Genomic DNA, 17,010 nt, shown 5'->3' on the forward strand with positions numbered 1-17,010 from the left:
GAATTTTGAGTCTCAAACAAGTCATTATATGTCCTTCAAGCCAATTTAACAACATTATTAATATATTTACAAAAATCATCAGTGCAAAATTTGCATAAAAAATGTTGTGTCAATGTCAAACTCTGTTATTTCTGACCTGCACATTCTGCATACTGTAGTAAGTTTTTGATGACAAACCATTTTTTAAAAAAAAATTTTCCAACTGGTGCTCAGTAATGAAACAGTTCCTCGTGGTTCTCTCTTGCAGCTTGTTGGATATAGATAGATTGGTTTAAACCAAGTGGATCTGGGGAAGTAAGTATCAACTTGTTGGGATTACATAGTGTCATATTAGTTGATACAGGAAATGATTGATTCATGCGTACGGTTTTTATGATGTACTTTTTCTGAAATCTTTGGGCTTGGGGAAGGGCATGAAATATTTTAAAGTAGAAGGCTCAAAGGTCTTTTTTTAATTTTGACAAGATGAGTCAAGTCATGAATTTATGACGTGGGTCACACATTATGCAAATAATTAATTCCAAGCAGTAAAAAAAAAAAAAAATAATAATATAGATAAAATAAAATAAAAAATAAAAATTTAAAAATACTTGTTTACTTATTATAAAAATAACATTCACAACTGTACATGCTCGAATATTAATACCACACCAAAATAACTGAGAACTTAGGTTATGTATGGTCACCATTATGCCATTTATTAATTCATTGTTGAGAACACATTAAATGCACTTAAAACACATTTCATTTTTTCATAAATATTTCATATTAAAGAGAAATATATTTCACCTTGTGCCTACACAGAAAAGCATTATAGAGTTGTGACGATCTTGTAGCCAAGAAAGAGAGTAAGGCACAAAATAGAAACCTTATTCATACAGTTTAGTCATGCTGTTATACTATATGTCCAAAAATGTATTAGGAAGCTATATTTGTAAGCTACTGTCAGCTAAATGATCCCCGACATTAGTACAATGTGCATGCTCCAAAAAGACAGATAACATGGAAAAGACTGCAGCTGTGTGAAAGAAGAGTTGGTACGTTTATGACACGACAGTGGAAATCCATCTACAATATTTGGTCTGGAAGCAAGGAAACCTGCTCTGTTTCTACGGTAAAGTGCATAATGTTTTTTTTCTTTCTTTTTGTATGGGGGAACGGCTCGAAGCTAAAGTCTCCGACAGAAAAAGGAAACTTGGACAATAATTTCACCAAAGATAAAATCCTTTGGTTTACTCACATCAATTATTGCCAGCTGTAAGTAACAGTCCTGCCAACTCCTCAGTGGAATCACCCAAATGATGAGTAAAACTGTGCCTGCCGCGTACTTTCCCTGTGCCTATTTACATGCAAACCTGCAGTGAAAGAAGCAACAGACAAATATATATTGTCCAGGAAGTATTCTTATCTAAATTCAGCAGGTAAGCTTACCATTGTTCAACTATCTTATAGCTGGGGGAGAAGAAACCTCTGATACCTGCCTTTATAAGCTCCTGCAACCACGAACTGTTGTCATAGGATATGTACTATATATTTCTCTGATTGTCTGTGCATCAATATGTCGTGGTTTGGGTGGGAGGGCTGGAAGACCGGGGCAGGATGATAAAAATAGGCACTAAGGTGAAAAACATAATGCAGGGGTAATAGAAATGGTACATGTTAGGGGAAGACGAATGGAACAAAAACAGCTAAATAGCAAACTGCATGACATAAGCATAAGGCATACATAAGTACATTTTCAAATACATGTTTATACAAAAGAATATCATACAATAACATTCAGTATAAATGAACAATGAGATAATAATGAGGAAGCAAGAAAAAAAAATACAATTCTAATCTATTCACATACTCCCAACATATTTTTCCAGCCTTTTTTATTCTGTTTCCCTGTAAACAAATCATTGAAATGATACAAAAATGTCATATAAAAACTTCCACTTTGGGTTTGAGAGAACCGTCTGTATTTGCTGCTGTTGTTTGCTGTCAATATCGCTGCTGTAAGGCACCAATTCGGTTGTCGCGGACTGACTGCACAAACAAATGAACCAAAGTGAAGCATGACACTCGTTGTCCCATTTAGCTTGTCCATGCATTAACATACAGATCACACTCAAAAATGAAGATTGTCATTTTGTCAACAATAAAAGTAATTCAGTCTCATTGAGCTGTTTGGTCCACTAAAGAACATCTGCTGTGAATTAAGGCAAGTGTATTCATATACTTTGCCCCTGATATCACTTCCCTTTTTATTTTTGTAAATATAACATTCATCTGTTTATTCAAATGGAGCTTGCCAGTGATTGTCAATGTGAATCTGCAGCGAGGAGGAGCTGATGGCAATGATGGTCAGTTAGGAGATCCTGGTCAAAACTTAATTCTTCATCATCTGGATCTCTATTATTTTGTCCTCTTTTTGTTGATGCTGCTGCTGTTTGTGTGTGTTTTTGTGTGTGCGCGCTGCTACAGAAGACCTCTGGACGTCTATGCATGAGTGTGCACGGAAATGCTGGAGAGGTCGTTCCTGATGATCTCGTTAACTGTGGAAAGAAAAGAGAAGTTGCAGATCATTATTAAGTAGTCACATTGAAAGGCAATTCAGATCATTAAAAGACTATTACATTTAATGAAGAGATGTGGCCTGGAAGTTACAGAGGAAGGTTTGTGATAGGAAGGTTGTCAGTTTAAAAAACCTGCCGGGGATGGATTTCAAACCAGGCAAAGTGGGTGACTGCTCTGGAGCCACTTAAATTCCAGGGGCCCAGAGAGGTCCCAGCTGTCATTTTGTCAGTTTTAACAGTTGCACAATGTCTTAACGTGATTGAAGCTGCCAATATCTCAGTTTTGCTTGAGACTTTATAATAGGAAGTCATGTCAAGTGGAAAAGGTGGATCCAAATATAGGAGACAGCAGACAACTATAACTCAGAGAACTTTTTATTCCAGGTCAGAGCAGGGAAACAGCAAACAGAAAGTCATACGACCAAAACAAGGATCCAACAAAGACAAAAAATCAGGAAAATCAAGGCTTAAATACAAATTAGACTGACGAGGGGATGAAGTGCAGGTGGAGAAAAAGGTCAGAGAAGCTCAGGTGAGGAGAGTAAGGTGATGAGGCAGAAGAACAGGCAGAGAGTTGATTGGCTGAGAGAAACCGAGCAGCAGGAAGGACTAACGAGGCTGATGCAGGACAGATGTGTAGGTCAATGAGGAAGAGGCAGCACAGGAACACAGAAGGAGAAAAACACAGGAAACTGAAACCCCCAAATAAAAAAAAAACACGATCATCTTATGATAAATTGACCAAGTAAAAAAAGAAAGACAAAATCGAGATGTAAGCAACTTTAATGTGTCTTAAACAGACATTTATTGAAGTCTTCCCAAAAGTCTGGAAGAATCAGGGCACGGCAGACTGTGACAGCAGAAAACCTGTTTAAAACTAGGAATCTGAAGTTTAAAAGCAGAGGGTGTTTGCCAAACAGGGAGGGTCTAATAAAATATACAGTCAAATTGTAGTTCTCACAAACTGTTCACACGTTTTCAAACAAAAAGTTATGCACCCAAATTCGTACATATGCTGTGTTTCTTGAAAGGCTGCAATCATGTGAGCAATGCACCAAGAAAGCAGTTCTGAGTGGCTTTATAAGGAGGCAGATTTGGGTGGTGGATGGGTCACAAAAATCCACACTTTTCCCTGGGACTTTCTCCTGGAGACGTGTTAAAAATGGTGTGATCTTGGAGTAATTTTAAGAAACCTAAATGTAACCACAGTAACTTTACTAACCAAAACCTAAAATTCATGTTTACATTATTCAAGTCACCAAATGATAAGGATATAACATCATTCATATTACCTGAAAATTGGTAAAAAAAAAAAAAAAAAAAAAAAAAAAAAAGGCAACAGGCAAGACACAAGTCTTTTAAAAATATAAAAATTCTGTAACATGATTTTAAATATGTAATTATGGGAATTATATTGTTTTTCTGTACATCTTTCTTTTTTTCCCCCAAAATAATAATAATAAAATAATTTCCTAAATCTGCTCATTTCTTGCAATATGTGGAACATTTCTGACCAAGTTACTTAATGCCTTTTTTCCCATATTTCCAAAAGAAATCACCTCAGGCCTAAAAAGTTTTAATGAAAGGTGTCTGAGAGCAACACAACAAAAGCGATGCCGCTCCATGTTTCAAAGGGTTAAAATTGTGTCTCTAATGCTCCTGTTAGTCACAGGATAAATGTGAGTCATGTTATATTTGCAAGTTTTGTGTTAGATTTTAAACATGACGTGTCATTTATTTACTAAACAGACACTTGAAGCCTTGACGGGCACTTCTGTCCTTGCAACTTGAAATTAATAATGCTGCATGAGGCAACGCTGCACTGAATACTTGGCATAGATGTGGTCAAGTAGAACCATACTGGATAACAGTAACTGCAATCCAAACATATCACTGACGTTGCCAGCCTTTCAAACTCGTATCGGCCCTGTACACACATCTCTGTTTTGAAGTCATCGTCTTGTCTTTCCTGCACTAGTTCCTGTGCCCGCGCCTTTCCCACAGTCGGGCAGACACACATCAGTCCCCTGCCTTTATCTGCTCTGTGTTCTTTGGCACAAAAGAGGGAAGTGACTGAGAAGATGGGGAGGACCTCGAGCCCTGTGGCTCAACGCAAACAAGAAGCTCCTCAGTCATCAAGCTCGCTGTGATAAAGAGGACTGATGGAGACAGAGAGAGACAAAGAGAGACAGAGAGAGAGAGAGAGAGAGAGAGAGAGAGAGAGAGAAAGAGAGAGGCAAAGTCTGGTGAGACCACCGTCTACAGCAGGGAGCCGAGACAGGAAGTCCACCCACTCTAAGGCCCAACGTGGGCCTGCAGTTTGTTATCACTAGATACTGTTTGGTGAATGGTAAAGCATCTGCACCAATCAAGAAGAAAACAAGACCAGCTCATTTTATTACCAACCATTGCTGTGCTGTGAATTGTTATCGATGCAATGCCATATTGAACAGCTGTGGTGCTGATAAAATGAAAAGAAAGCCCCTTTCCAAAAGCACAAAAAACCCCAACTTACACCCACAAACATCTTGCTTTTTAATGTTATTGGAAATGTTTTTATCAGCATTCACACCCAGGTCAAACGACTCTGCAGTAGTCACAGATGTTTATCGGCTCCGGCTCTGATCCACAGTAATGGAAATACAACAATGTACTAATTTTAGCCCTGCACCAATGAGATGCAATGATGCACCATCACAAAATACCGTCCATCTCCATCCAAGCAGCGCTTGAACATCAACCCACATTTAGTTTGCACTGAGTTGGGGAAAGCGACTGCCTAAGTAAGAGGGAAAAAAAAGAAGAAGTAATCACCATTACATTTTCACTGGCCTGCATGCTGCTTTCAGATGTTTACTAGCCTGTTTTCTGGCCTGTCACTGAAACACACACACAGAAGGCACACTTGTCTACTGCAGAGCCATGTACACAGCTCTGGTCTACCATCAATGGAAAAGCAGTCTATTTCCTACTTTTAGTAGGTTTTCCCATGTTTAAAAAAACCTGCGTACATGTTCTAATTTTGGTGGAAAATGGGGTATTACATAAATTTTCTGTACAGCAGTGGTACTGATGTCACCTGAACTGATCTATGGGAAATGAAAAGAAACGCCACAGCAATGTGTACTCTTATTACCAAGGTTGGAGACAGAAATTATTATGTAAATAAATATATACATATTGTGTCACAGATTGTATTTTGTAAAGAAGTAGGCCACACACCTATAATAGCATGCTGTGCTTTTTATATGCAGTCAAACACCCACCTATCCTCACATGCGCGCGCGCGCACACGCACACACACACACACACACACACACACACACACACACACACACACACACACACACACACACGTACACAAACAGATTGTCTGGGACTCACCTCCCTAAACAGGAGGAACTCCCATTGGAAAAATCCCACCTGTGCCAACACTGCTGGCTGTTTTCAACTCTATTCCGCTCCGGGCTAAACAGGCATTTACACGCTGAGGTTATTTTTAGCTCTGCCATCGCAGGACATAAAGGAAGTGCAAGCACATGTAACAATTAGATGCTCAAACTTTAATGTTGCTGCTCTTTTCTGGTAGCCGAGGTGAGACAACAGCTCCAGGTAATTGTGAGGAAAGGAAAGGGAAAACCCAACAGCTCGGCTGAGAAAAAATAAACCCACAAATGTACTCTTTATTTTTCTCAGAGGCAAAGCAGTGGCTTCCTTTCTTCTTTTCAGTCACTGTATAAAAAAAAAAAAAAAAAAAATAGTGACGTCTCTGCCGCCCACATATCAACTGCGGTGTTATTTTGCTGCACTTATCAACTAATATTTTCCATTGGCATGCCCAGTGATGTTCCATTCTGAAGAAACGGGTGATAAAGAGAGAAGAAAGGTAAAAAAACTCTGGCCTCTGTGTTTTCATCTATGTACTCTTGTCAGTGATGTGAGAATATCAGAAACAGGATGTGGCCAACTGTTACACCACAAGACAACACCAAGCTGCTATTTATAGCTGTTTATTGGGGTAGCTCGTGTCACTATTTAGTTGCAACAACTTCTGGGAAATGAAATTTGAATGAGTGACGGATAAACAGGTAATGACTGTGAATAAAAACGTGTGCATGTCAAACAAGTCGTGTTGTTTTTGGCGACAGGTCCTTGAATGCATTTAGTTTAATTTTGTTTATTCAATAGATTTCATTGAGTTAAAATGTTTTGATTATTTTTGGAAAAACAACAATCCTGAATGCTGACAAAAGAGCCACAATCACAGTTCTGCCAGTGCATATTTTTCTGTTTTTCCTTTTAAAGTCAAAGTCTCCCACATGACAGCTCTTCTTTTTTTCAGTCTGTCTCACCTTCCATGAAGTGACTAGATAACCACAAATATGCAGCATAAGGGAAGTTAGACATGCAGGGGAACATTTTGTCCACAGTGGAATTTGGCTCTAAAAATCAACCCCTTGCATAATAAGGACAGGCAGGGTACATGGCGTTGTAAAGCTAGTTTTAAAAAAAACATGCCAGGTGATTATTTTCTACTTTCCTGATCTAAATATTCTATTGTAAACAACATTTTTATGTTATGTTATACAATAGTAAGATTTTTCTTGTCAGATATGTACATAAATGAACTCTCTATGGCCCAGCTTTCCTCTCAACAGCTCTGGAAACTTATTTTGTTTTTTTCTTTTTTCAGTTGCCCAGGTTAATAATGGAAAGCTGTAACTGGGAGGACACCCTCTCATGAATAAACAAAAACAGCGGAAAATTGAACTCCAAATATTCCCCTGCTGAAAAAAAAAAGTGCCCTGCTAGTCTTGGTTAAACAGAGTGACATCCTTTATTAGCCGCGGTGCCAGTGCAATCAGTGAACCGCAGTCTGGACCTGTCAGGACATATAGTTAGGGCTGGGCGGCTGGGAGATCTATTTCAGGCAGGTGTGAGAGTGACACAAAAATATGACTGTGCTTTACTCTGATGCCAGCCGTGTTCAAGTGTTCAATGGACAATTCAGCTCCTTTGTGAAGGCCTACCAGTGTTTCTTGGCAGTGGCTTGCACCCCGTCTCCACTGGGTGTGACTGCTGGCTGAATGAATGTTGACATCGCTAAAATAATCTGTATCAACTGTGATGGGAAATTATTTGCTTGTACCTTGTAGAGGGGATGCAGTACCTCCAGTTCACATGCTGCATGTGCATTGCATAAATCAACAATGCAGTACAGTTCAACTCTTATATACTGCACTATTTCAGTTATCAAAGCAACTATTTGCTCAGTGTGTTCCACGTTGTCACCCCATAGGAACGTTATCAACCCATTAGATAGCTGTTATCACTAGTTATAATGCCTAGACCAGTCCAACCTGCACCTACCAAAAGGCCAGAAGGTACACATCCAACATTGTGAAAGGGTTACTGTGTCGTTCCGGTGAAATCACTATTTGGGTCAAAATATCTGTGTTTCTTAGGTAACCTCAGTTACGTACATAAGTTAACTTTGTACATGACGCAACTTAGGTACGTTACATACAGGATGTAACTGAAGTTTGCAATGGAAGTTAACTTCTATCACTAGTTTAAATAAGTCAATGTTGACTTTTGGTTTCACACGGGACACACAGCAGTCTCCTGGATGAAAGTCCTGCATTTGTTTGTATTGTAACTAAAGTGACATACGGAAGTTTACTTTGGTAACATATGTGACGCAACTTAAGTTATGTACGTTAACTTATGTACATTAGTGGAAATAACTCAACATTGACTTTTGGTTTGTCATGGGACACAGAGGTCTCCTGTGTGTAGGTCCTGCGTGTACTTGATCCATCCATCCATCCATCCATCCATCCTGTCACTCTTTATTTTACATCACCTGACTTCCTCCTTTGTTCCACTGATAATTACTAAGGCCACTTGAGGTTACAGCCTAATAATTAATGTTAGTATAGGCAGAGCAGAATCATACAACCTCAAATCTATGCTGCCGATGACAGCTGAGGACTGCGATTTAATGGGCTGGTAACATTCAAGGTAGGTGCTAAGACCAACCATAGCAGAAGGCCCAGACTAAGCAGGCTCTCAGACCAAAAATAGCACGGCTTAAAAAAAACAACATAAGGATCTGTGTAGGTGTTTGCATGCTGCTACAGATATTGCTGACAAGATATAATTAAAGCTAGGATGCTCAGGTGGAGTAATATGTTCATGATATTGAAAGCTTTAACAGCAGATTATAACACTATGAACCATGAATTTAAAGCTGTAGAAAGATGCCAAAGTGACAAAATAAGAAAAACATATATTATCTGAGGCTTTAAAACAAAAAAAAAATCCTTTAAAATGCAATCATGCATTTTAGTTGATTTCCGGCTCTGTCAGAGGAGGAAATTTTTCCAACCACAAAAATATTGTCAATGAGCACAACATCACACCTACATGAACTGCAGCAAATATTGGAAATATAGGCAGTGATTTTTTTAAACCAAACTAAAGTTATACGACATGTTGTGATTTACATGATAATAAAGTTACTTTGTGCATATGCATAGAAACCTTGCAAACTGGAAAAAAACTAAAAAACTAAAAAAAAATATTTTCAACTGATTGGAAAACAAGAAGTTATGGTGCTGCAAAGTCGGCCTACTTCTTATTCAGTAATCCAAGCATGGGCGTTGTGACTTCATTTGGCTACTCTGAGAGTTCAGTGTGAACCTGACCTGCACTGGGGATTTAGTTAGCATTGTTAGAGGAGAGCACTGTGCGCTGGGGCTCGATAACAGCCGGGCTTCCTCAGAGAACAGAGGATGCCCTATGGTCTGTGAGACGCGGAGCTTCGAGTCTCGAGAGCCACAAGGAGGTTCCGTGCTGTCGTAACACGATCTCCTTCGGTCAAATCAGGCCTAACTGGCAATGACCTGACAGAGAGTGACTTCACCTTCCCCTGGCTTCCCTCAGCTGACTATCCAAAACACAACCCCTGAACTCAAGGTTGTAACGGAGGCTTCCTGCCAGAGACTTCTGTTCTCACACGGAGTCTCTCGATACCAAAGTAGCGGAGGGCACCTTCCTGAACTCCTCTCACTTTCACTACATGAATAAGCTGCAGCTGTGTTAGGGTCAAGGACCTTCACACTGCAGCAAAGGGGGGATGTTTCCTATGCTTACTCCTGTAGTAGCACATCAGGTTGGTGAGAAAGAGGAGGTAGCTTCCTTCTATTGTGGCACAGCAACATTTGAGGAAGTGAGCCTGAGTCATAGAAGCTCTTTCATATAAACACACATAAACACTGGCATCAAATCTGTGCAGGAGAGCAAAAGGAGACTGGCTGAAAGACAGACTCGGAGCTAAACCTCATCTGAACTGCTTTCATGTGATTTGGTGGGGAAGCCAAACTAAAGCTAAACTCAAACTTGCTGGAGAGAGACAATTGAATTTCCTGGTACATATTACTTTTGTTTCCCTGCTATATCAAATCTTCTCTCGGGCCTCAGCAGAAACACTTAATGGACAATTTGCTGCCTCCCACGCACGGCTCAAACGGCTGGACCGAGAGAGGCTCGGACAACGTCACTTATCTTGCGCTGATAACCGGCAGCGTCAGAAACAGGGAGGGGTCAGAGGTCAGAACACACACATAAATGACACAGAGAAATTAAGATGAAGAGACTGGAAGAGAACGAGCGAAACGGAGGGAGACACAATCATTATTCCCACAGATAAACACAAATGGAAAGAGACAAAGTGTTCCACTAATGCTTCATCATGATAAAGTGCTTCATAAATTCATCCCAGCCTCGCAGGTAGACGGCTTCTAATCCATCGCAGGGATCCCTTTGGGCCTAATGATGTGATGATATGTACCGACAGCATATTTCATCCCCACAGCTAGGCTGATGTGTGAAGCCCTGGGCTTTCCCATGTGGAACCACTCAGTCTCCTCGACTGACAGAGGAGATGGGGAAACAAGGAGAAAAAGGAGAGAAAGAGATAGGGCCGCAGAGCCACAGTTAGTTTAGAACAAAGCTGAGTTTATCCTGAGAGCCGAGGTTTTACAACTGCCCCGCAGCAGCTGGGTGGTAAAGTGAAAACACTGCTGTGCCATCATCTCTTCAGACTGCTGAAGGTGAACAATGACGACATGAAACATATGATTTAGACATAAAGTCAAAGGAGTAATTTCCACTGGGAAAGTCCTATTTTTGTCTCCCAAACTTTCAGGTTCTTTTTTTTTAACTTTAGTTTCTGTAAAAATTGTTCTTAGCTGCCATGGTGATAATGATAATACTTCGGAAACTAATCAGATGCCAATTACGCAATTACTAAGGTGCGTTCCATTTGCACTGGAAAGTCAAAAATTCTGAGTTTCCCATTGGAAATTTCAACCGTTAGGTCCCCTGAAGTAGGATTTCCAACTTGGAAACTTGGAGAAACCGCACAAACCCCAACCTCAGAATCCAAGATGGCCACTCCCATCAATAAGGTCAAAAAGTACTGTTCAACTTCTATCTGTGGAAATGTTGCTATAATGATTATATGCTTGAAATACAGCGTAATGCGTTTCTATCGACTGGCATTGGTAACAATGGCTCATCTTGTTAAAACTAGAATAACTAACAAGATCTTAAAGTTTTTAGACATGCTGTAGTGGAACACTGCTGTGTATACTCCTGCATGTGTTGTTGATGTTTTGGGGTGGCAATTTATGGCAGTTAAATGTTATGTGCTTTTTTCAAATACACACTCCATTTTCACAAGAAACGTACAGTTTCTGCTTGTCTTTTCAAAATAAATTTATAATGGTGTTAACATACCTCATATTTACGTTTATTTAAACAGCATGGTTTGGCTTATATTACATCGTTACCGGCAGCATATCATGCCACTGTGAAATGTGTCTGTGTGTCAGTGTCTTGACACCAAAATCACTGACCATGTGGTGGTACTTGACAAGTTTAGAATGAGAATGGGCTGATGACCTCCATATTCCAAGGTAAATGAAACACAGCATAAGCAACAGGCTTAACGAGAGGGAGAGCAGCGAGTGCTCTGTGGTATTTTTTGCCCTGGGTCTTGCCTCTCAGAACACATAAAGACTGCCTTGCCTTAATTCTGGAGGTTGTTGGTGCAGTATGCAGCCTGAAATAAAAACCTGCAGACACAGGGCTTGGGAAAGCAAGAATGCAAGTAATAGTTGATGAGAAAGAAAATGTCAAAGAAGAGAGATGGGACAGGGTAGACATGATGGGACAATGAGACAAAGTGAAAAAAAAGGGAAACACTGGTTGGAATTGTGTTTTCGTAAACTTGACAGCATCTAGCTGGGCCAGAGCAGAGATGCCAAAAGAGAAGTTATACAATCCCTCTTTTGGTGAGCTAAAGGAGAAAAGAAGAAATAAAGCAGAGTGTAAACAGTAAGTGCTCTGATGTCACTGAAGAGATTTCCAATCAATATGTCTGCTGCTGTTTTTAGACAAGGGCTCCTGGCTCAGTTGGATAAGAGAGCTGGAGCGGCCTTGAGAAATAACGATGACATACTCTCTGCGCCTCTTGCGGAGAGTCAAAGTGGATCTTGGGCTCTAATCTCCACCTGCGAGTCTCTAATACGCCGCACTCTTCAGAGGACATGCTTTATGGTTCTTTGTTGTCAGCTGAATCTGACATGTTGCCAAAGCAAATGGCCTGACCTGGGAGGATTAAGGTGTCTGATTAAAATCACTCGAAAACAGCCAAATTAAGTAGAAATGCTGTGATCTGGGCTTGAGGACAATAAAACAGCAGTATCCCAAATTAGAAATCTAAAGACAAACAACTTTTACTGAGAGCCCCACCACTGATGTGCTTATTTTGGCCCCAGCGGTGCATAACCTTTGTCTTTGATCTTGCATGGTGTGCTGCGCCTCTCCCTATCTCACCTCACTCTGTCTCTCTTTGTGAGCCTGCCACTTCCCTCTCCTCCTCCTCCTCTCATTTCCTCCTGGGCCCAGGAGGCCGCGGGTGTGCTCACTCGAGGTCGGTCTCCGGGGAGGATGAGGGGGAGGTGTTTACATGGTTGGAGCTGCTCTCCAGTGCCCTCATCACTGACTTCTCTGTAATCATTGAGCAGTCAGCTCAGACTGTACTGCAAACAATAACAAAGTAAAGTATATTGTTACAGTCTAAAAAAGATGAGTAAATTTTGTTGTTTAGTTGCTATATTTTTTTTTTGGGGGGGGGGTACCAAAACTGGACAAGAGATAATGCTAAAGAAGATAAGTCTGCACACTAGACTATGCTTGCATGAATATTTAAAATAATTACCACTGAGGTGACGTTTCATGTGTGCATGCACATTTTTGCACATTTGCACATACATAAATTCAACTTTGAATATACTGCAGGAGTTGGGTGAGAGTATGTAAATGGATGTTTTACTAACTCCAGAAACATGTCAAATCATTTCATCATGAGTTTGCTCTGATTTGGGATTCTTCGCTCAGCATGGAGGCATGAGAGACAAACAAAGCTCCCTTTAAGAATTCAACATATCACGGGGTAAGTAATAAATTAAACAAACAAATGATCAATTTGTGGGTGAGGCATCCTTAAATAATATTGTGTAACTTACATACATATTGGGACCCTTTGGGGTTCAGATCACTTAAGTGCAATAAGTTAAAATATTGCGCGTAATTTTTCAGAAGAAAAAGAAAGCAGATGCCACAGTACCGTCAACACAGTCTGATTGATGGTGGAGATGCTCAAACACTGGGCAGAAAAATGATGCTTTCAGTTATTTTGACTACACTGTTCAGTTAGATTGTGTTGAGCTGTAAAGTATTTATTTAGCTGCAGGGAAGGAAAAGCACAACTCAACAATCAAAGTGTTTATCAAAAGCAAACATAAAAGTAAGACGCTAAACAGCTTCTGACATAAAGTGTGTATGGATGACTCAAGACTGTGAGAAATCAAAAGCTCAGTTTCACACAACTAGTGAGGCATAGCTGCATAAAGCAAACACCAAAGCCTGAAAATACACCAAACTGAGTCAAACACACACGTCTCTGTGATTGAGATATGAAAGGAGACAGATTAAAACTCTTTGTATGGCTCATTACCAATGGGTTTATGGTAAAATAACTCAGCCATCTGATAAACTTGCTGTGATTGATTCAGAATTGGAAACGTATGCCGACGCAGACGGCCTGGGATTTCACTGTTTTTTCTTTTTTAAAATGGCACACAGTGAAAAAATATGAGCATATTGAAACAATCATACTTCAGTGGGTTGCAGCCGTCTGAGTGAGAATTTGGCTGCGCACCTGCGTACGATAGGATTTATAACTGCATTTGTATTGCGCTTCTTTAAATCACCTGTTGCCTGCCAGTCGTTCTGTGGGATCTCAGAATTGTTTTCTTTTATTTATACGTAGAGGAACTGTTTTCACTGTGTCCAAAAAGGTTTACCTCAGTGCGAACTTTATTGTTCGCCATCCATCACAGACAGATTGCTCAGAGAGGCTCCTTCCTGTTTTTTAATGTGCATGTCTGCTTGTGAGTGTGTATCTGCAGACTGTGGCCTTTGGTTAACCTGTGTGTTTTGCCATCCAAGCATGAGCTCTGCTCGCTGACATCTGCTAGAGTTTTGCTCTGTACATCAAAACTGGCCAGTTGTCCACTCAGTAGGTCAGTTGTGTCAAGCCAAATTGGTTGTGAGGAGCAGCCAGGTCTCTGGGAAACTCTAACATGCTTTTAGACTCTTTAGTCCCTTCTTTCTCTCTCTCTCTCTCTCTCTCTCTCTCTCTCTCTCTCTCTCTCCTAAGCAGACAAACTACAGCACACTGGACACTTATGAAGTCCTCTTGAACAAACTGGCATTCCTGCTCTCTTATGGGTTGTTTTACAGCTTTGGAGAGAACAATCTGATGAAAGTAACATTTCCACTGATCCAGCGTCTTGACGAGCTGGACAGTTTTTGCAGGATCTTTATAGTATACTAAAGGTAACAAAATCCTAAAAAAAAAAAAAAAAAAGCTCCTAGTGCACACAAGGACATGGTCTCTCTCTTTTCAACATCCCCACTGAGCTATAGTACTCTGAACTGAAGCAGCGTGTGATCTGATTAACACTCTGTCTGCTGACCTCAAGAGCTGCCCTACAACTTTAAATCCTAGAATGCCTGCGGGGATTCAAAAACACCGAGGAGGAGGTCGCCTCAGGGCACATCATGGACTTATTTGAGAAGACCAGACAGAGCCAATCTTGGCAAATGTTGCAGTTATCTCCTTTCCATCCACCTCGCTTTGATTTTCACAGACACACAACTTTGATCCACCTGGAGACTGTATAGTTTTCACCAAACCCAGGCCGCGTCAGAGTCACAGATGAAGACCAGGCTAGTAGGTGGGACAGACACGTTCTGTGACCTGTAAATCATAAAGCCGCATTTTCACCTGCTTCTGTTCGTGCTGTTTTGAATCACACAGATTTAACAGTTGCTGTTGCTCAGGGAGGGAGCCTGCCACTTAAATACCTTAACAGAAGCAAAGAGCCTGTTATTTCACTCTATGATGCAGTAAATCTCACTGATTTAATTAAAATGTACATGACATTTTCATTCACACAGTGTTTGGGAGCTGAGTTTTCCAAACGCGAGCTCCCAGCAGATTTGAAGAGACTGATTTACAACATGACTAGAAAGAATTGTCTTGTCTTCTAGCAAAGCAGGTTCACATGATTTGAGGAGTCTAACAGAGGAGAATTTTGTCAAATTTCAGTGTATCAAAACAATAGCAGCACTTCCTAAAAAGGCACCCTTTTTGAGGTGTTTATAAAATGTAACTGTAATTGCCCATAATAGTATTTTTAAAAATAATTAACTTTTGTAAATGGCTATAAGCTATTATTGATAGCAAACACTTTGAGAGTTGTTGTTTTTAATGGCTTAAAACTTTAAAGCAACAATAAATTATTTATTAAGAGTTGCTAACACCATATAAATACTTATAAAGGTTACATTATTAGAGTCACACCAAAAGTTAAATGGAAAAAAAAACTTCACTTAACCACCTTTATTTCCCATTAATTATCTGTATGTTAATACTTAATAATTAATTTTAATGCAGACTTTATTGTGGTTGTAAGGAGATTTTTGTAACCGGTGATACATTAACTAGTGACAGCTGTAATCATATTAATTATATATCTGATTACACACATCCTTAGAATTTGTTATTAAACATTTATTGGTGGGCATACTGTATTGATACACAAACACTAAGTATTGATTTTTTTTATTTCATAAATTATTAATAATGCAAATGCAAATGAAACTTTTGGTCACCTAGTAGAATAATAAAATCAGTTGTTTTTTCATTTCACTAGTTGCATTTTGCTGCAACTAAAATGACCGAAGTGAAATGAACAGACTGAAAACTTTCTCTTTTTAGATAAAATAGATGTTTGGGGGCATAATTTACGGTTGGAAAAAGGTAATAAACCACAATAGATTGCAATATATGTTATTACATCTTTTCTCAGTTTTCACAAGGTTTTACAAAAGCTACATATAAATAAATACTTCAGTGACACAGTAAGTATGTCACTCATAAATATAAATATATCAATAAAAAATATGGAATTTGGAATTCTTGTTTAGTGTTATTATTATTATTTATTTAATTATTTTTGAATTATTGTTATTGACTAATACAAAAATAAACACTTAAAATCCCCGTGTATATGCATATACAATTATTTTAAATTGTGTTTTGGACATTTTTTAAAATATACTTCTTATTGATGCCATGTGGAAGTGGAGTTTGGGGGTTGGTTAAAATTAAGTGTTAGCTTCTATACCATATTTCAGTGCTGAACAGAATACAGCAGTAAGTTAAGACCTTTAATTGTGAGATTTGCGTTGCTCCACTGTAGCCTTTCATCAGTGAATCTCTCAGCACTTCACACAATAAAAAAAGGCTTACTGAGCGTGAAAGGATTTCCCTGTTTGTTAGTTTGTTGTTTTGAGAGGAACTGAGCTCAGCTGAGTACAATCAAGAGAGTCGGGGGACCCGTTGAGGTTTATAACTGCCATGGGTCATATGTCAACAGTAGGACACTTACAGTTCAGTGGTTATGATCATTCCCTCCCCTGAAGTAAACCCATTCACCCACTGCTTGGTAAGTCTCAGGGCTGCAAGCGGCTGCGGGTGGGAGAGGAAAAAAATGTGATCTTTAACTTCGGCCGTGTTTATCTTTCTTTGACTTTTAGTCTTTGGGTTTTTAAACAGTGTTATCTGTGAGAGGAGCACGCAGTGTCAGTGCATGTGTGAGTGTGTGTGTGTCTGTGTGTGTGCGAAGAACAGGGGCAGTGGGAGAAGCTGCCAGGGAAAAACACCAAGATCGCATGCTACTTTCTTCCACCTCACATTTTCCCCTCTTTCTCTTAGTCTGTCTGTGTGTCTGTGTCTCCTTTATTC

General features: G+C 39.6%; 1 protein-coding gene across 2 annotated transcripts in view; it reads right to left on the reverse strand.

Moving 5' to 3' along the window:
* Positions 1 to 689: 689 nt before the first annotated feature.
* Positions 690 to 17,010, reverse strand: part of LOC121946226 (nuclear factor of activated T-cells, cytoplasmic 1-like) — a 155,339-nt gene continuing 139,018 nt past the window's right edge. For both annotated transcript variants that reach the window (XM_042490717.1, XM_042490716.1), the window contains one exon: positions 690 to 2,540. In XM_042490717.1, coding sequence (XP_042346651.1) covers positions 2,485 to 2,540 — 56 coding nt within the window. In that variant the 3' untranslated portion in view covers positions 690 to 2,484. The remainder of the gene's footprint in view (positions 2,541 to 17,010) is intronic.

This window comes from Plectropomus leopardus, chromosome 7 (genome assembly GCF_008729295.1).
Source record: "Plectropomus leopardus isolate mb chromosome 7, YSFRI_Pleo_2.0, whole genome shotgun sequence".
Lineage (NCBI taxonomy): Eukaryota > Metazoa > Chordata > Actinopteri > Perciformes > Serranidae > Plectropomus > Plectropomus leopardus.